General features: G+C 52.8%; 1 protein-coding gene across 5 annotated transcripts in view; it reads left to right on the top strand.

Annotated features, from left to right (window-relative positions):
* Positions 1-21000, top strand: part of DDC (dopa decarboxylase) — a 75918-nt gene that overhangs the window by 24413 nt on the left and 30505 nt on the right. For all 5 annotated transcript variants that reach the window (XM_032305591.1, XM_032305593.1, XM_032305594.1 and 2 more), the window contains 5 exons: positions 1858-1977; positions 5760-5894; positions 6623-6766; positions 16138-16204; positions 20784-20878. In XM_032305591.1, coding sequence (XP_032161482.1) covers positions 1858-1977; positions 5760-5894; positions 6623-6766; positions 16138-16204; positions 20784-20878 — 561 coding nt within the window. The remainder of the gene's footprint in view (positions 1-1857; positions 1978-5759; positions 5895-6622; positions 6767-16137; positions 16205-20783; positions 20879-21000) is intronic.

Raw genomic sequence — 21000 nt, 5'->3', positions numbered from 1 at the left:
GGCTCATTCCATCTGTTGGCAGCATGGAGAGGCCCCTGCCCATTGGCCGTGTGGAGCCATGCAGGGCAGGTGGCTCTGGAAATGGGGCCAGCTCCCGCCCCCATGCCAGCAGTCCCAGCACCACCTTATCTGGAGATAAAATGCCAGAGGAGCGGGTGGGTTCAGCTCCTCCTTCCAGCTCCCTGCTCCCAGGTCTGGTGCTTCAGGAAGGATTCCCTCCTCCCTAAATGCAGAGCTCAGAAGCCAGGCAGCAGGCCAACAGCATCAGGGATCCCAGGGCCTCTTGCGTCCAGAGTGCCACCAGAGTGGCTGGTGCCTCTGAGCTGAGCGTACTCTTGCGTGATGACTCGTGCTGACCCAGGACCCAGGGCAGGGGAAGGACATGTTAGCATCCCCTTGCCCCCCCAGCCCCACCTGACTTGCTGGCTCTTCAGACGAGACTTCCTAGGGGACCAAGTCAGCTGCCCAGGAAGGGTTGGGGGAGGGTCATCCCTGGTTCCCTGCCATGGGTCTCTGAATTGCTCTCTGCCAGGTGCCCAAAGCAGTATGAGCGTGGACCGGGTGGCCTCGGTCACCTCCCTGTGTCTCTGATGATCACCCCCTTCTAAAGGACACTTTTTTTCATAAGCTACTACAGCAGATTTCATTAGCCCTGCTAGTCCAGAGCCATCCTGTCCCTCCTGGGTGACTTGGTGTCTATCCCATGGTACATGTGCTTTCTGAGGACAATCTGATTCCTCTGGAGCCTGGGTGGGCTGCTCCTTGGCTCCCATGGCCAAGACATGAGTTCCTAACCGCGAGTGCACTTCCCACACCTGGAGCTGATCTTGACTGGGATGGGGTAGGACCCTCCCCTGGGGCACACTAGCAGGCAGAAAATTCTGCTCCACTTCCCAGCCACGCGTCACAAGCTGGTGTGCACCCTTGGGTTGGGGACCAAGGCCAACCTGCCCTCTCCCCTGTGCAATGACAGAGGAGTGCCCAAAATGGCAGAACACCATCTCCAGCTCATAAAAGGTGAGGTCAGTGGCCTGACCTGGAGGGCTCCCAGGAGATTCGGGCCACCTGGAACCCACCTCCCGGACTGCATCCAGTCTCACTGCACTCCCTTGTGACTGGAGGAGAATCCACCAGTGCGTCTTTCTAGATCTTTCTGTATATACACGGATGCCTAGATGGGGTTGCATGTGGTGCTGGTGGAGAACAACCCAGTCCATAGGGGTTATTCTGGCCTGAACCTTCCTTCCTGGCCATTCCTCCACGAGTCCTAGTCGAAGAACACCTGTCTGAAAGTCCTTTCAGCTCATTTCAGACATTTGAACAGCATCTGGGGCTGGGAGATTTTAATCTGGGGTTCAGTGGAAGAGTAAACCCTCCTGTTGCTCCCCAAATTCTGCAAGACCTGGCCCGTTGTTCTGACACCAGTGTCTAGAGATGTGTGGCAGAGAAGAGGGGGGAGAGGAGGGTCTCCCTGGGACCCAAGTCTGTGGGTGGGGGACGGGGAGGTCACTGTCCCTTCTGGGGCAGATCTGGGATCTAGGCACTGTGGGTCCCTCAGTTCTCTGAGGGTGAGAGATGTCACATGTGCTAAGCTCTCTGCAGAGCACGTGCCCAGAGGGGGCCCCCGTATTGCTTTCAGAGCTGCCAGAGGGAGGGGTCCTGTTGCTGTGCCCAGTTGGGGGGAGCAGTCTCTGTTGAAGTTTCTCCCTGGGACCCCCAGATGGGAGAACATGCCATCACATTAAACCCCCCTGGGGAGGGCCTTTTGGGAAACTGACGCTGAGATTCTAAGTGACAGAGGGTACCTGTTTATGACAAGCTGACAGGCGGCTGATCCCTGTCTTCCTGCCCTGCTAGGCCGCAAGTCCGGCGTGCACAGAGCTGGAGACGGTGATGATGGACTGGCTGGGGAAGATGCTGAAGCTGCCAGAGGCATTTTTGGCCGGACAAGTGGGAGAAGGGGGTGGAGTGATCCAGGTAACGCAACAGGGGAGGGGTGCCCAGCTTCCTGGGACACTGGGGCTCTACACCAGGGCCGGGGGGGCAATTGGGAAAAAAGAGCCACTTGAGATTTCATGGAACCTTCTGGAAAACAAGCAGTTAGGAAGCCTCTCGACCTGGGTAGGGTCCTGGCGCTGTCCACCTCTCCCTCCCCCAGGCTCCGCAGATCAAAGCCACTCCTGAGTGATTTCCAAGCTTTAATTCATTTAATTCTATAAAAGGCTAGGAATTAGGGGCCTTTTTAACCCCACTTGACAGGCAAGGGGCCTGAGGCTCAGAGCTGTGAAGGGCCCAGCCCCCCAGCCACCACCTGCTGGTAAGTTCTAGAACTGGGCTCTCAGCCCGTATCTGTCTCACCACAGGGCTGTGACCGCCACCGCCCAGATCACCGTCCTCTGAGCGGTGAGTGCAGCTGTGACTGAGTCATTCCAAGGCTTCTAGAAAGTGCTGTATCAATGAGAACCAAGGTCATCTGACGTGGCCACCTTCTCTACACCCCGTGTCATTCTCTTCACTGGATATGTGCTGGTGACAGCGACGACGTCCCAGGGTGTATCAGGGACAAGTCAGGCACCAGGGACGGTCCACGTCTTTGCCACTGGGAGGCTCAGGACAAATGCCACCAAGGAGACGTGGGCTTTGTGCTCTTTTCACTTCTCAGCATGGACGATGGGCTCTGATGAACCCACCATCTTGCTTGGCATCATTTTTCTGGGATCAAGTATATGATAATGAAATTGGGTGAACACTGTTGAGTTTAAAGGCTCGGAGAATCAGTTAAGGCAGCTGTACCTCTGCCCACTGGCCAATGAAAACTCTGAAGCCTGGGTGCCTTTGTGTGCAATCACCTGCCTGGTCAAGTAGGGAGCAGGTCCAGACCAGGGCTTCTGACCTCCATGTGTCTGTTTTCTGTTACTGCTGTCACAGATTTTGGTGGCTTAAAACGGCACAGACCTGGGACACTTGGGTGGCTCAGTCGGTTAAGCCTCTGCCTTCAGTTCAGGTCATGATCTTAGGGTCTTGGGATTGAGACCTGCCTTGTGCTCCCTGCTCAGTGAGGAGTCTGCTTCTCCCTCTGCTGCTCCCTTGCTTGTGCTCTCCCTCTATCTCTCTAACAAATGAATAGAGTCTTAAAAAAAAAAAACAAACAACACTATCATTTTACAACATTGTAGGCCAGGTGTCTGACACCTGGAGGCTCCAGGTGAGAATTGTTCCTTATCTTTTTTAGTTTCTGGAAGCTTCCCACAGTGCTGGACCATGGCCCCTCTTCCATCTCCAAAGCCCGCAGCATTCTGTATCTCCGGCCCCTCTTTCACAGTCACGTCTCCCTCTGACCACAGATGAGGAAGGTTCTCCACTTGCAAGTCCGGGATGATTCTTTTAATTTGATGCTTCTCAAAAATCTTACTAATACCCTGTAATCTCAGGTGTGCCCTTCATACCGACAGTGACTTTTTACTGAATGTCTTCTCTGGGCTAGGCTTATTCCTGCTGCTTTATGTGATCCTCATTCAACCTGCAAATACTTATGAGGGTTGACTGCATTATCAAGAAGTTTTCTCATAGCTGAAGGACCTAGAGCCAAGAAAGGGGGGCATATCATGCCCAGAGCGTGAGCTAACTAGAGGCAGGTGACCACAAATTCCACCAGCTCAGTCCTGACTTCTTGCTTGGGTTCGTGTCCAGAGGTTCTATCTTGCAATTTTCTTTACTTTAAAGACAATTCCATTTTGCAGAGAGACCTTCAGCCCCAGCATCATTGGGGGTCCTGGCATCTTTCAGCCCCTGGCGTCAAATCCCAATTCCCCCAGTTTTGCTGAAGAACACAGGCGACCATGCCTGTTTGCAGTCGGAAGCCCACCTTCCCAGCTGACCAGGCTGATCGTCTGCAGTCCGTGAGGCCCCAGACAGCACGGCTTGGCTATAGCCATGGGGCCGGAGCTGTGGGGGATGCCGTGCCCCTCCGGGCTGTTGTCATAGCTTCTAGACGTCAGCACAGTGACAGGCAACAGAGTCAAACGGCAAATCATCCTCTGAGCTGGACGAACCTGCCCAGAAAATGGTCTCTTAATTGAGTTTGAAAGCTCTTGTGGAAGAAAAGCCAATTGCTCGCTGCGTGTGGGGTGACACTTGAAACAGTCAGAGGCGGAAAGGGCGGTTCTGGCCCCTGAGTCACTTGTCACCAGCATTTCCTCCTGCTTGCGTGGCAACCTTTGTCTGCTGCAGTGACAGCTAAGATGTCATTATGCAGGCTCAGCCTGGAACAGACGCCTGCTCCCCCTTCCCTGGCAAAGCTGGTCTTCCCACAAAGGGCCGAAAAACTGCCTGGTTCCTGTTCTAGGGCTGAGCCTGTGGGCTGCTTGGGAGTCTCTAGAGCTCAGGAATTTCATTCCTTCCTTGGGCCATTGTATGTGTTCAATCACTTTTGGCTGCGTGAAGGAGGGGACTTATGTTTCAGCACCTGGACAGAGCCCAGAGACAAACCCCAGAGTGAATCAGCACAGCCATTCAAAGCCTTTCATTAGCAAGTGGATCAGGGGAGAGCAGACCTTTGGGGGTCAAGACCTCAGGCAGAGGGTGGAAGGTGGGGGGGGGCTGCAGTCCTGCGTGGGTGTTGGGGGCAGGACAAGGCAGATAGATAATTCAGCACAGCATGGAGAAGCTGTGTCTTTCAGGAAGCTTCTCATGCTTCACTTCCGATGAGAAGGAATGAGCCAGTGGATCCAGGACGCACACACTGCCGGGCTCAGGAGGAAGCCCAGAGCCCTGGAGCGGGAGGCCCAGTGCCTGCTCTCAGGGAACTCAGATTCCCTGTGAGGCCCATCTAGCCTTGCCAGCCCTGTTTCTTTAACCACGTTTGGAAACCTTTCTTCTAACACCACTTCTACAAAGATGGCCTGAAGAAACACAAAACCCACCTCACAGGCCCGATGAAGAGAGGATATCCTGTAGACTCGAGCCCATGCGTTTGAGCTTCAAAACTCTGAGTAAACCTAAATTATGTTCACACTTCACCTGTCTCCTAGGATTTACTAAAGATGTGGTGATCGTAAGCCTTGGGAAAGGGGGACAAGGCTGTACATGTGGTGAACCCCGCCCTCTGCCTAGAAGGGCAACATGTGCTCCAAGCTAAGTGCCCAGAGGTGCTGGCTGAGGGGTTAAGCAAAACAGACAAAGCAATGCCAAAGGCCTCTGCCTATGGCTCAGGTCATGATGCCAGGGTCCTGGGATCAAGCCCCATGTCCTGCTCCCTGCTCAGCGGGGAGCCTGCTTCTCCCTCTCCCTCTGCCTGCTGCTCCCCTGCCTGTGCTCCATCTCTCTTTTTAGAGCGATTCTCTTAGAAGGAATCCTAACACTAAAATGGCAGTCCCAGGGGTTCCGATTTTTCCTATGTGAAGGGGAATCAGCTCTGTGGCTTCACATTCATCTTTTAAGAAAAAGAGGGACACTAGGGATGCCTGCATGTCTCCGTTGGTTAAGCGTCTGTCTTCGACTCACGTCAGGATCCCTGGGTCCTGGGATCAAGTCCCACACCGGACTCCCTACTCAGTGGGGTGTCTGCTTCTCCCTCTGACGCTCCCCACCCCCATGGTCTTCTCTTTCTCTCTCTCATTCTCTCTCAAATAAATAAATAAAAATCTTAAAAAAAAAAAAAGAAAGAAAAGAAAAAGAGGGATGCTAAAGGCTCCCCACAGTTCTGATATTGATTCCTTCACTGCCCCTCGAAGCTCATTTTGACCTTTTCTTCGATCCAGGGAAGCGCCAGTGAGGCCACGCTGATGGCCTTGCTGGCCGCTCGGACCAAGGTGGTGCGCCGTCTCCAGGCCGCCTCCCCGGGGCTGACGCAGGGCGCCATCATGGAGAAGCTAGTGGCCTACTCATCGGATCAGGTGAGGGGGTCAGTTGAGCATGTCAGTCCCAAAGTCCATTGAGCCTCTATGATCAGAATCTTTGTTTTGTGTCCAATCCGATCCAAACAAAACCATGCGACCTTCCCAACATTTCCACAGCAGCTGTGTTTGACATGGGTGTTTGGTGTTCTGTCAGTGTGGACAGGAGGTCATGCAGGTCCAAGGGGGGTTAACGCACCAGGGTCATGGGGGAGCGCCCGGAGGGCTTGGGATCTTGAGCCTCCTGTCGGCTATTGGGAGCCACAGCGAGATCCAGACCCCAGGACAGAGCCAGGTAGGAGACAGCAGTGATGGGAGCCCCAAGGCAGAGAGGGGCGCCCTCGTAAGAAGGTAAGAACTGGCCTTCCTGGAGTCCTCGAGACATAGTGGATCCACCATCCCACAATGGTGCCTGTCATTGGCTTCCTTTCTCCAGACACCGGGCACTGAGTGTGGCCCCGAAGCAACCCCAGGCCTTGTGGTGAGAGGAGCCCCCCAGATAGGAACCGGGTTTGCGCACTCTTTTTCAGGGTGGGCTTTGCAAGCTCTCAGTTTGTTCACTAAACTGAAAAGCGAGATTCCACAGGACCCAAGACAACAGCAGGAGTGAGGTGCAGGGGAGTGGCGGGGGCCTGCCGCACAGGGAGCTCTCTGCGGAGCGGGGGGCTCACAGCCCCGTGCATGGCGCGCACGCATGCAAGACTCTAACTCCGCTACCTTCTTTCCAGGCGCACTCGTCGGTGGAAAGAGCCGGATTAATTGGAGGCGTGAAACTAAAAGTGATCCCTTCGGATGGCAAGTTTGCCATGCGCGCTTCTGCCCTGCAGGAGGTCCTGGAGAGAGACAAGGCCGAGGGCCTGATCCCTTTCTTTGTAAGTCAACCAGGCATGTCGGGTATGGCCCCCTGGGAGTCTCCAAGCCCCGCCTGGGCCTCTCGGGCAGGGCACTGAGTGCTTGTCCCAGGCTGTGTGGTACTTGTGTGGCCAGCCGGCTGCTCCTTGAGGGAGGCTGGAGCAACACTCCATTCATTTCTCCCTCCACCCACCTAATCCCAGAAAGACGGAAGCGGAGGGCTCAGCCCGGAGCATCCTAATAAGCCAAGAGGTCTTGTTTCTGCTCCTGTCAAAAGTGACATCCTGTGATTGCCCCTTGACACGCTGCCCGCCTGCCCGCCTCCCCGCCCCCCGTGCCATGGTAGGATGCTCTGTCCTGAGGAGTGGAGGATGCACCCGTGCACCAAATTAAAAATAAAACCCAGAAGGCCTTGCCGCCTAGATCAGGATTCTGAGCAGACACTAAGACGCGTCGTTGGCAAGGGATGTGTTGCAAACAAGCAGTGACTCGTTATCGGTAAAATATCGAACTAGCCAAACAGCACCAGGTTTCTGCCCATCTGTGCACAGACAGGTATCTTCCAGGGAGGGAAGAGATACTTGGTGTTACAACTTAGAGCAGCTGGACATGGGAGTTGTCATCCTGGATGTGGCCATGGCCTGGGGCTGATGCGTCACATTCATGACAAGTAAGAATGACCTTGGCATTAGCCTCATGGTGTTTAGCCTAGCTGAGCCACACGCCAGACGTACCCAGCGGTGCTGAAAATACGTTGATGCCCAGGCCCTGCCCCAGCAACTTTCACAACTTTCACCAGAATTTCTGGGGAGGGAGCCAGGCGTTAGAAGCTTTTCACAGCAAGAGTGCCTAGGTGGCTCTGTTGGTTACCTGCCTGACTCTTTTTTTTTTTTTTAAATATTTTATTTATTTATTTGAGAGAGAGAGCACAAGCAGAGGGAACAGCAGAAGGAGAGGAAAAGGGAGAGGGAGAAGCAGTCTTCCCACCGAGCAAAGAGCCTGCTGTGGGGCTCCGTGTGGGGCTCCATGTGGGGCTCGATCCCAGGACCCTGAGATCATGACCTGAGCTGAAGGCAGACGCTCAACCATCTGAGCCACTCAGGTGCCCCATGAGCGTCTGACTCTTGATTTTGGCTAAGGTCATGATCTCAGGGTCCTGGGATCGAGCCTGGGTTGGGCTTCGCACTGGGTAAGGGGTCTGCTTCAGATTCTCTATCCCTCTGCCCAGTCCCCTTCTAAAATAAAAAATAAACCTTAAAAAGAAATGGGAGCTCTACATGGCAACTTCAAGACGCTCATATTCCTCCTGAACCCTTCTCGGTATCCAAGAGTTTCCCAGCTGTTAGAGCAATCTAGGTTTGGTAGACGTCTACTTACAGACTTTTATAGACTTTTATATTACTCCTCTCCACTATTTTTTTTTAATTTAAGGTTTAATCTTTGAGACAAACTTTTTTCCCTCCAAAAAAATTGTTTCCTTCAGTTCAGATGAACTAGACCTCGTTGAAAATCTAACTTGTGACTGGGGAGGGCATGGAGGGTATAATTTGATACAAAATTTGATCCTGATTTATGGAGTTGCCAGGGGAAGCAGGAGCATCACCAAATAATCACCCTGTAGAAGGATCAAGAAGATTCAGATGTAGCTCATGGGAGAAGCTGATGGTCAAGGCAGGTATCCGGTTGTGATCAAGGCTGGGCCAGAGTCACCTTAGTCACCCTGTCCTGCTTCATTTCCCTGTGCTGCACGACAGCCATATTTATTGGTATGTTTGTTTCTTGCCTCCTTCTTCCCACCAGACTGCAAGCTATGTGAAGGGAGCATCTGTGTAATCAGCTCGTTATCCCAGCTCCCGGAACCTGCCCAACACTTAGCAGACGCTCAATAAGTATTTGTCAAATAAGTAAAGATTTGGAAGGAAGACCATTCTAGTTAGAAAGAAAGGCTACCTTTAAAATTCCCATGTACAATTTCAGGAGGGTTGAAAGGGTTCTGTTTAAACGAGATAAATATTTTTAAACCCGTACTGTCAATCTTCTAAAACTCATTAGACTACCCCGCCTAGGGAAAAAGAAATATATTAAAACCCGCTCTTGCAGATTTGAAGAATGAAAGCAATGGGATAGATCATATGAAATGATGGAAGGATTTCATTTCATAAAAACTTCAAAACTCATGGGACACCTGGGTGGCTGTGTCGGTTATGTGCCTGCCTTCGGCTCAGGTTGTGATCTCAGGGTCTTGGGGTTGAGTCCCACATCCGTCTCCTTGCTCAGCAGGGAGTCTGCTACTCCCTCTGCCTGCTGCTCCCCTGCTTGTGCTCTCCCTCTCTGTGTGTGTCAAATAAATAAATAAAATCTCTTAAAAACCCCCACAAAACTCATAAACAAAATAAAAAAGGAAAATGCTGGCAGGAAACAGAATATATAATATAAAGTAAATCTCAAAAAAAGGCTCACATCTCAATAAGCAAAAAGGCGACATCCCAGTGGGAAAACAGACAAAATACAAAAACGGTTAGTTCCATCCCAAGAAAGCGAGAACGCAAAATCAATTTCCATCTTCTAATAACCAAAGCTGTGAGGATCAGCTCTTGAGAGAGGCAAGGGATCATCTCAGCTATGGGTGTCGACATGCCCACGGGCTTCTTTTGTGTCTGGCGGGGTTTATTTCACATACTTTGAGGTTTTAGTAGTCAGTGGTGCAGGGATACATTGTTTCCTTTCCTATCTACAGGTCTCTTCTCATACTCATACTTCTCATACTTCTCATACTCGTGTCTCTTGGGGGCAGCCAGTCATTTTTGCTGGGTGGCTGTTGTTTTTTCATTTGTTTATAAATCCAACATGACATTTTTCTTGATTTTTCTTCATTTACCTAAGGGAAATTTTGATACATTTCAATGAGCATTTGCAATCTTACTATTTGTTTTCCATCTCGCTGGCCTCTCATATGATGGTTTTTCTAGGGTTTCTTGTCTTAGACTACCAAATGTTTTATATTATTGTTTTTATATGTTTATATGTTTTATATTATTCTGTGTTCTTCATTGTAGCTTACTAGCTTTATCTTATTATTATGCCTCCCCTCACCATTTGTGCGGTTATTGTCATACATTTTAATTCTACATATATTTAAATCCTGTGAGACGTCATTATTCTATACAACTTATATTTACTTTCATAAATCTCATATTTCTTTTTCCATTGATCTTTCTTTCCTGCATTTTCTTATTTTCATCTGGGATCATTTCTTTTTCTGTCTGAAAAACTATCGTGAGCATTTCACACTTTGGTAAGTTGTTTCTGTTTTTGTTTTTCTGAAAATGTCTTTACTTTGCCTTTGCTTTCGAATGGTATTTTTGCTGGGTCTAGAGTTTCAGGGTGGGTGGGTTTTTTCTTTTGGCAGAGGAAATACATAAGCCCATGGAACATGGGTTGTCAGTGTCACAGTGGCTTTTAGGCACATAGTGTGGCAATGTAGCTTTTTCCCTCTGGCTGCTTGTACCATTTGCTTTTTGTCTTTTTGTCTAGGCAGTTTTACTTGGAGGCAAATCGACTGTTTCTTTGTGCTGATTCTCACTGGGTTTCACAGAAATTCCATCACAGAACTTCCAGAATCTATGCTTTGTCATCTCTTTGGGGAAATCCTCAGTTTGGGGACGTTCCTTTTTTTAAAGATATATTTATTTATTTGAAAGAGGCCATTTGTGTGCACACATGCAAGCAAGGGGAGGGGCAGCGGGAGAGAGAATCTCAAGCAGACTCCCACTAAGTGTGGCCTGATGACGGTCTTCATGTCGTGACTCTGAGGTCGTGACCTGAGCCGAAATCAAGAGTCAGACACTTAACTGACTGAGCCCCCCAGGTGCCCCACTTTGGTGAATGGAGGGATGTAGGAGGTGGAGGTCATGAGGAGGAGGTCACAATGGGACCAGCATGAGGAAGATGGCTTTTTCCTGAGGGTAATTTGTGGTCAGGAAGGGAGTTTTAAATGGAAGAGGGACACAATCTGGTTTGCATTTTCCAACACCCTGCTGGCAACCAAGGGGCACGGGTGGGGCTGTGAAGCCTGGCGCACAGAGCTCAGTGGTTAAGCATGACTCTGGGGGTCTGTCCACTATAACACAGGCCAAAAACTGAGTGACAGTCTTCTTTGTGCACCAGTTCAACGTTACCCTATGAAAATAACAGAGCACACTTGAGTGCCATCACTGGGGCGGGGGCGGAGTGGTTTGTGGATGTCCTTCTCACAGCTTTCTTGTTGATCCTTCAACCGTGATCAGTGGTCATTAGCAATTAACCACCAACATTGGCAGGGATCGTGACTTACCGTAGAACATTCCTTACCTGAAAAATGGAGTTCCATTGAAATCAGGCTTGACCCAGGAGCGTCTTTGGGAGGTAAAAGCTATTCGTTGCATGTGACAGAAAATCACGATTAATGTTAATAATCACTGGCAGATGGTGAGTGTGGCTGACGGGAGCGCGGGAGGCAAGACAAGAAGCAGGAAGTGAAACAGTCTGGCGATTGGTGGAGGATGATGATGGCAATGGGTATGGAAAGAAGGGACTGAGTTAAGAGGCATTCACGATGGAACTGATGGCCAACAAAACAGGAAGTGAGGGCGGAGCTCAGGAGCACTTCCTGAACTCTGACGGTCACCCGTTCCCCGCCCCCCCACCCCGAGCTCGGAGATCCAGAAAGCTCAGAAACAGGAGCAGCAAGGCATGGGAGAGAGACAGTGCTGAGCTCATTCTTGCAGGAGATGAAGGTTTGCATGTCTCAATAGGGATGCCCCAGGACAGCTGAGTTCACCTGGGAGGGGAGGTCTGATCCAGACACAGGTGTGGGTCCCATCTGAGTTTGGGTGGTCCTGATATCGCTAGGAAGGCACAGGCAGCCCTCCATGGACTGGTTGGGAGTCTGGGGAAGAGACCCCAGGAGAGAACACCAACAGATGAAGTGTGTGGGGAGAGAGGAAGCGGAGGGGTGGTATAGGAGCCACACCAGAAAGCTGGGGCCACGCAGCCAGTAGGAACGCGTCCTGAAGGCTGGATGCCTTGTGTGTTTTGCTAAGGGGAGGCAATTTGGGACTTCCGTAAGATTTTCTAGAGTGGCCAGGGGTGGAATTCGGATTCCACTGGGCTCCTGTTGCAATGAGGAAGGTGGGCATGGATTCATCTGTAGGTGGGATAGGGGAGGAGAGGGCAGTAATGCTGGCTGTGAAGAAATGAGCCCGAAGTGTGTCCACGGGCTCAGTAAAGACGCACAGGTGCAAGTGCTGCAGAGAAGACCCCCTCGCCATCAGGGGGAACAAACCACAGTTTGGTCTGGGAAGACTGGGTACCCAAAGGACATGCCGCTATTGGAATGTTGCCCTAAAGGCCAAGATTGCAACAAATGTTTGAGGGCATGTGCAGCATTCTGACAGAAGCCCACAGGCATGGGCCAGTCCCGTGTGTCAGAGCCCAGGGAAGGCTGAGAGTTCATGCACATGTGTGCACTGACCCTTGAACCTGTGAGGACGTGCTCTCTTTCCTCATGGGATGGTTCCTGGTGGGAAGACACGGGTTTCCTGGTCTTTGCACTATTGGGTGAGCACTGTGCACACACATGGAGCAGAGGGTGTGATTAGCACTCTGCAGGATCCGTGAAGGCTTTGGCTAAGGGATAATGCATAAGCTGTGTCCCAGAGGATACACAGGCAGCACTCATGGGCTCAGAGACTTTCTGGTTGAAGAACAGAGTACAACAGAGGTACAGAGACAGGAGAGGTCACAGGAGGTTCAAGGACATGCAATGTTTTTTTTTTTTTTTTTTTTTTTACCTGACGTGGGTCCCTCAGCCAGGGTCCTCTGAAGCCAGAGAGAGAAGCCAGGCCATACCTAGGAGGGCAGCAGCTTGAACTTGGACATACTTCCTACTTGCTCCATTGAAACCATGTATCTAGTGGTTATAGTTCTGCATAACACCTACATGCCTAATTCCGAGATGCGAACCCATAGCCTCCATTATCCTCATAAAGGAGTTGCGGGCATCTCCAGACCCTCTGAAGAAAGCGAAGGACCCATTTACCACAAGTTGGAACCAGGAAATGTGAATCTCGGCCCCTCCCCAGACTTGCGTGGGGTTGTAACAGTCCCCCTCTCTTCCCCAAGGTGGGTTGCTGCCCGAGAGCCGACCTAATAAACTCAGGCCACAGACAGAAAGCAGTGCCCGAGAGGTGCTCATCAGAGCCATGGCAAGGAAGGCAGGAGGGGCAGCTCTGCCTCCAGAAGGGGAGGAAGGGGACGTGGGTCTGGACAGCAGATGCGCCGCAGGCTCTCAGGGACAGGGCGCCGGCACCTTCCCCCGCTCCTTCTCCCTGAACAAATGTGATTAGGGCCCTGCAGCGCCGCCCAAATCAGGTTAGTGTCGGCGAGCGGAGCCCGGGTAATCAGACCCTGCAGGGAGCAGGTGCTGGACTTGAAAGCAGCTTCTGAGAATTAGAACAAGCTGCCTGCAGCCATCTAGAATGCAGCTTGCAGGGCCCGCCACCCCGCCAGCCGGGCACGTCCTTGCTGCCAGCCCGGTCCCCACCCCCTGCCCATGCACTGGGTCAGCCAGCAGGGCCACCAGCCCAGCCCAGGGCCCTGGGTTCTTTCTTCAACTGGCAAGACAAGAGTTCATCACACTGGGGTTCACATGATGGTCTGCCCCCAGCCCGCCTCTCGTGTCTCCTTGACCCACCTGTAGGGTCTCACCCAAGTCAGCTGCAAAGTCTGGATCATAAACGTATCTGACCCAAGGGCTGTTGGGGCGGCTGAACAGAGTTTGCAAAGCCCCAGGCTGGGCACGGTCGGTGCTCAGAGCACATCACCAGCTCTGCTCTCCACTGAGCTGCGCCCAGGATGACACAGGCAGGACTTTTGTTTTTACAGAGATGCTCCATGCTCGGTAGGCAAACATTGAGAGTGTATTTTTATGTTATGAGATCCAAAAGCTCACCCTAAGAGACAAGCTGTATTGATATTTGGCAAACATCATTGTAGACACTCTCCCGTGCACACATCCATAGGTAGAAGATAATTTTAACAAGGGATATTTAATATACGCGTCGTCTTTAAAACATAAGTTATTGCCAGGGACGCCGAGGTCTGGAGCATCTGGACCCGGTTGGACCTTGCCGGCTGGGCGTTTGTGCTGTACGTGGGAAAACAGAAGCCCAGTTGCTGCTGGCATGACAGGCTGCAGCCCAGGGGTTTAAGCCCCAAGGGCTGTGTGACGGCAGAGTGGGTATATTCATCCCGATTTCTGTTTCCTGAATCTCTGTTTTCTGTACGGGTGACATCTTGGCGGCCTCACTGACCCTGGAGGGACTGCTCCTCCCAGGACCAGACGATTCCTAGAGATGGTAAAGGACCGTCTTTCCCCAAACCAGCCAATCCAGAGTCCACACCCCAAACCACCTCCACCATGGGTCTCCTACACTCCAGACAAATAGCTCCTGCCTTCCTCACCCCAGAGCCAGGGACACTAGGGACAGTCCCCCTGCATCCCAAAGCCCATTGCAATTATTCCAACCAGCGAACCTTCAGCCTGCTCGCCCTGCCTCACCTGCTGCTTCCCCTGGAAGCCCAGGAAAGGCTCTGGGCCTGGCTGTCCCCTCTCTCTCCACCTCCTGACTGGTCCTGATGCTTCCTCATGTAGCCCCCGTGTGGCACAGCAGGTCCCCTCCTCTCCCAGGGGCCATAAAACAAGCTGTCTTTGCAATGGCAGTAAGTACCCAATCTGGTGACTTTTCTGTACCTGAATAATCAGAAAAACAAAACAAAAAAAAAACTAACTAAATAAATAAAAATAGTAAAAAAATTAAAAATTGTAAAAATAACGGCAAGATATAGAAAAAAAAAATAGTAACCGAATAAAATGTCAACAAAATAGTAAAAAATAATAAAAATAGTAAGCAATAGTAAAAAAAAATAGAAAAAATTAAAAAAGTAAAAAATATAAAATAGCAAAAAAAAACCCCAAAAAAGTAATTTCAAGTACTCTGCTCCTGTCCCCTGGGGACCCAACTTCCCTGGTCACACCCCATTGCTGCAGGGGTTCCTGCCAGAGTCTGGCCAGGATCTGCTTTGGAATGACTCCCTGACACTGAGCAAGGAACAGCTTTGGTCCCTAGGCAGCTGCTTTCTGGCCCAGGTGACCGTGTGAGCAGAGAGCCAGGGCTTGTCAGCTGAGCCCTCCACGGGGTAGGCACGATGTCGCCCTGGCGAGAGCTCTGACTTTGTCTGAGAGGCGCCCTGGGGTCTCAGGGCAAACGCAGGTGGTCCTCCCTCCAGGCTCTCGAGTTTACTAGACGGCTTGGGTCCCTGACCTCTTCCTCTTCATCTTTATTCTCAGGGCTCCGAGCTCTGCTGGGGTCCTCGTGGAGGAGGAAAGTTCACGCTCTTGTCACGTTGAGGGAGAAATGTCATCACCCGAGGGCAGTGGCGTCGTAACTCAGATGGGCTCCTCAGTTTATAAACATAACACACTTTCGGGTCACTTGGAAAGAGTCTGAATTCAGCAAATGGGTCTCAGCACCCATTCCACGTGGGGCCAAGTGCACATTCCTAGCAACACGACGTGCAGCTTGGTTTCAGCAGCTTCGCAGGTCCAGGGAGGAGGCAGCCTCGTGTGTGGGTGCCTGTGTTATCTCTGCGCTTTGAGCACCAGCGGACCTGGTTGTGTGACCAAGTGTGCTCAACGCTGTCTGGAAACGTGCCTTTTAAACACTGTTTCCCGTGGCCCTAGGGCTTTCTCAGGAGTCTACTTGGAGCAGATCTCCATCTCCGGAGGACTGAAGTTCCCTTGGGAGCTGTGCTGAGGGCAGGGAAGGGCAGTAGATGAGGGCTGGGGAGCAGGACTCCTGGTCAAAGTCCTGGGGGCTCAGAGCTGCCCCCAAGGCTTTCCAGGAGTGACATGTCCTGGCGGGGGGAGGGGGGGTTCTGCTGTGAACTATGGACGCACACACAGAGGAGAGCTCCACAACTCCTTTGCACAGAAGCAAGGATACGGTGTGACTGTAGTTAGCATATATGCATCTGTCAGTAAATTCCAGCTGGGAGACGCCATCCAGGGGTCAAGGGCATCCTCCCTGCCCCGTCAGCACATGGGGAGTCAGTCTTGCGCATGGGCTATTTCCAACCTCACAGCCTGGTGCCCTGTGGGCAGATGGTTCTCCCGACCTGTCGTAAAGCTGCCATGCAGAGACGGCCAGGTTCAGGTCTCCGGCCAGTGGACGCTGATCAAGCACCAGCTCCAAGGCTCTGGGCCCGTCCGGGGGCCGCTGTAATACTTGCTTACGTTACAACAGTGACCAAAACATGGTGGCCTAACAGGGGTCTGCTTTTTACTCCCCAGCTGGTGGCTACGTTGGGGACCACATCCTGCTGCTCATTTGACAATCTCCTAGAAGTGGGTCCTATCTGTAAGTATCTGATCGGATGTTCTTCTGGAAAACGTTCTTGATATATGAAGACTTTAGTGGACCTTCTTCCTTGGGCTCTCCTTCTTCACACTACTAACAACAGGATTCAGGGTCATATTATAATATCATCATAGACTTAGATAGGATAAAGCATAATGTAATGGGATGTTCATATAATAGTAACTTCACATTGCACTGCTTTGCTAGATGCGTCCTCTATTTGCAATGGCACAAGTCTCATTAGCTTGAAATCCACAAACCCAGAAATGCGGCCTAATTGCACCACCGCTGAGCTTGCCCGAGCCAACACGCTATCGGTAAGAAGCAGCTCTTGCGTGCCGTGCAGCGTGGCCTCAGTCCTCCAGGGCTCTGTCGTCCCCCCTACCCGCCCTGAGAGGACAAAGTCAGCTTGGGGAAGCCCCATGGGGCTCGTGTTTCTGTAGGACTTGATGGTTACCCATCTTTGAACGGAGCCCGGTGTGTCTTTGTCAGCCTTTCTGGAATGACTGAATGCAGTTAAGCAAATTACCCTACGTGATTAAGCAGATCCAAACCCAAACCTTGGATTTCTCTGGAGAAGGACCAGCTTGCTGGACCTTTTGGGGCCACACTCCCCTCCCTCCCTCACGGCACACGGGTAGCCTTCCGGGGGGATGCAAAGTCAGAGAATCCCCAAGGGCAACGTGAGTAAGGACTGTGCTTCTGAAGTTGCCACCTCAGCCCACAGCTCTGACACCCACTGGGTCTGGGAAGGGTTTCTATGACAGAGACCTTCTCTTGGGCAGGGACATGGCTTCATGACCCCCTGCCCCTGTCCTTGGGGCATAGGGCACCCGCTGCCCCAGGACCACAGGGCTGGTCATCAGGGTGCTCTGGGGTCCCATGGAGGTTGTTCAGGCCCCAGACTGCATCCCTGTGGCTTGTGCTAGACAACACACCACCCATGGGCAGCAGCCCCCCAGCCCCGTGTGCGTCACCCCCATCTCTCCTAATGGGGATCCACCTGTGCCCATGCTCGGGCAGCAGGGTGGGGCTCAGCTTGGTCACAGCACACCCCGCAGCGGTCCAGCCCGGCTTCTTCAAGCTGCGGGCCCTCCTGTTCTAAGCTTCACGTCCCTACCTTAAGGCAAAATAGTCAGATTTCAGTCCTTTCCTCGCAGGGCTCTTAAGAAGGTGAGTTCAGGCACAGAAATTGTGGAGTCCCAGGGTGGAGGCAGGCGTGCCAGGGACCGGCCGTGCCCAGGGGCTGTGGGCATGGATGTGCCTATTCACACCGGTTTCCATGCAGCACGTGTGGCCGGTGACTGATGGCGGTGAGAGGAGCTGGCTGAGGGCAGTGATACAGAGCCTGAGGCTGGGATGAGGGACACAGCAGGCAGCTCAGGCCGGCGGTTTGCCCCACCGCAAACACTGGTGTGCCCAGCCAAGCCGCTGGGTGCCCCTTTGACTCCGATGTCAGGTTGGGAACTGGAAGTCCTTGACGGGGACTGGCTGATGTCACGTCCCGGGCTCTCAGATTTACAGGGCGGAGCTCATCAGCAGGGCAGAGCCCAGGTTGTCCAGCCAGCTGATGGGCCAGGGGAGGCAGTCGGTGTTCACAGAGCTCCGGGGAGCGGGTGATCCAGCCCAGGCTGTCCCGCGTCCTGGAGCTCCCTCTGCTCCCCAGATCCCGGAGCCCTGGGAATAGTGAGCTCCATGATGGTCACCAAATACACAGCATTCACACAGGGCTGCTCTGGGATTCCGAGAGGACTCTGTTCTCCGTTATGGTTGGAATAAACTGTTAAAACGATAGGGTCAGTTTTTCATCCACCGTGATTTGACAAAGACGGTATATGCCAGAAGACCGTTTTCTCCAGACTGCTGCTTCAGGAAAGACACTTTTTTTCTTGGATCTTTTTAAAATGACTTGCCAGAGAGAGACTTGGTCTCACTTGGTCCACTTGGATGAATCAGTGGAGGCTTCCAGCCGGTTTTCTTGGGGAGAGGATGAAAAGCAGAAAGCAGGTAGCTGAAGGCAACAGGAGGGAGACGCGACAGTGGGGAGCGGAGGACGGGGTCCCGGGGATTGCAGAAGGGGAGCAGGGTGCACAGGGCAGCCAAAGCCCCACCCAGGGGCACTGGGGTGGTGGGGGGTTGTCCCTCACGACGCAGGAAGAATAGAGGGACCCCAGTCCCTCAAAGACTGCCCTTACTTCCAACACCTTCCCAAACCACCCTCAGGTTCAATAATCTGCCAGAAAGACTTACAGAGCTCCTTGAAATCACCTAGGTGTGGTGTATTGTAGGGAGCAGAGTCATGGGGCAGAATGCAGGAAGGCACCAAACTCTCGTCTTCTCCCTTGAGGTTGTGCACAGCTAGGTCCCCTCCCAATTATGGTGACAACACACAGAGAGTGGGAGCCTCCGGTCCCCTGCTACAGAAGCTCACCAAGCCTGTAGCCCAGAGTTCAACTGGAGTTGTCACATGCTCCTCACCTGGCTGACCTGTAGTCTCCAGTTCCTCAGGGAGCTCCTCAGGGAGCTTCCATCCCTACCTCCTGCAGAAGTCCAAGCGAATATGGCCCAAAACTACCATCATATATCCTGTTAATGTACCTTCTGGGGGCCAAAGATCCAGACAGAAAAGGACTCCTATGAGGCAGAGCACTCCAAGGGCTTGAGGTCACCCCCCTGGAGCCAAGGGCAAAGGTCAGAGCTCTTCTGGAGTGAAGTTATGAACCCACAGCTCAGCTTCCCCTGGTGCACCTCATTCCCTTCCCTCCTGAGCACCCCCATCCCTGTCTTTCCTTCCCGTTGCCCCTCTCCGGGTTTCCCACACGTTCCGGGGTGGGTTGTGGTTTTTGCTCTTAGCAAGCATTCCTCTCACAAGGATGATGGCTGAGGGAGGAAAAGAGAGCCCCGTCTGCTGCTTCTGGAACCCGTTTCCCTTCCTCCTGCCTTCATGGCCCATGTCCTTCCTGACTCGTCTGCCTGTTCAGGCCCCAGGGTCCTGCACTGCCTCACCCCTGCTCTCGACAGTTCTAAACCGGACAGAGACATCAGAGTGTCAAACTCCACGCATGTGCCTTGAACAGAAAAGGAAGTGCCCTGACCGGCGGTTCGAGGGCGGCCCCATGGCCCCATGGAGAGCACAGCCTGGATCTGCTGCTGCTGCCTGTCCTTGGAGAGCCCCTGAGATTTCTGTGATGCACAGAACCCTCGGCCCCGAGCAGGAGAGCCCTCCAGCAGGAGGAACACGGGCTGTGGCCAGTGTGGGTGAGCTGCCGTCTCTAAGCAGAAATCCCACATCGTCAGGAGGCTCCGTGCTCTGCCTGGCCCTTGGCCGCCTCCGCCCTGAGATGCCCACACACACCCTACACGCCTCTGCCCACAAAACAGGCTTCGGGGTGCTCACACGTCAACCACATCGTGACCTTCCGAGGCCATATCGAGTGTGCGGGAAAGGCATCTGGTCTGGATCTCTCCCATCAGAAGCTCAAAGAGAATCCAAGCTTCAAAACGCCTCTTAGAGCTTTCATCAGCAGGGCTCAGAACGACTCTCCACTCCTCACGGCATCGTGCAGGGTTAGCGAGCATCACCCACGGAATAGTGAACCTTGCATCCGTCCGCCGTCACACATGCACATTCTGAGGGCTGAGTGAACCCTCCAGGCGCTGCCCTGGCCCTGTTCGGGCAGGACAGGACACCTGCTCCCCATCAGAAGGCCCCCAACATTCCACAGTTATGGATTTCGTGACGGGCTTTAAGTGCCCAGCACACAGAAGGGACCCAACACCGGCCTCGGGGCTGGCATCATGATAGGAGGCTACAGGTGTCATCTGGTCTCTCCCCGAGGTCCCAGGTGCTATGTTTGTGTCCGCTTGCCTGCGAGGGAGAATGAGCTTGAAGGGGCATAAGGCCGTACAGCTGCAGGATGGCTGGAGGCAGGGGTCGAACCCAGAGAGTCTCAGTCGAGGGAGCTCATTTAATCAGACCCTCTTGCCTGCGAGGAAGACGTGGTCCCTTCCTGCTAGAGGATTCTGGCAAGGCTGGAAAACACAAATCACGTTCACGAAGGAGCCTGGGATGATTGCAGGTAGCAGAGAACCAAGAAATATGCTTCGTGTCGAGATGGACACAGTGTGGGGGGTGCGGATAGAGGTCGCTGGGGCTGTGCACCCCGCCATTCCCCAAGGAGCTTGTGGGATGGGTTAGCCAGGAAGATTGGGAGGAAATTCCCGGTGGGTGAGATGGGAGAAGGCCGAGAAAGGGGTGTAACTGGAATGAGTTTGTGTGAGGGGCCCGGAGGGATCGCCCACCCTGGCCCCTTCCCGCATGAGCATTGACCTTCACGTCAAGCAGGGAAGCTGATCCCAGTCATCCCTGAGCACCTGCTCTCTGCTAGTGCCGTCTGGGGACCTCTGTCCTCAGCTTCCTTGTCTTAGACCCCGGGGAGCCTGTTAGGGCCCATAACCGGGCCAGCAAATGCATTGATGGACTGTATACAGTAAGAGCCCTGGCTGGGCTGGGGTGGTCCTCAGGCCCCCATGGGCAGGGCATCCCCTGAGGAGCTCACCAGTCGCCTCTGGCTTTCAGGTAATGAGGAGAACATGTGGCTGCACATCGATGCTGCCTACGCGGGCAGCTCCTTCATCTGCCCTGAGTTCCGGCATCTTCTGAATGGAGTAGAGGTGGGTGTGCTCTTTATCTTTAATAAGATCATTAAAAAAATTATTTTTAAGATGTATTTATTTATTTATTTTAGTGGGGAAGGGCAGAGGCAGAGGGAGAGAGAATCCACAAGCAGACTCTG

This window comes from Mustela erminea, chromosome 11, assembly GCF_009829155.1.
Source record: "Mustela erminea isolate mMusErm1 chromosome 11, mMusErm1.Pri, whole genome shotgun sequence".
In the NCBI taxonomy this organism is placed as follows: Eukaryota; Metazoa; Chordata; class Mammalia; order Carnivora; family Mustelidae; genus Mustela; species Mustela erminea.
Note: the sequence above shows the minus strand (reverse complement) of the source record. Positions and strands in the feature narration are given on the sequence as shown.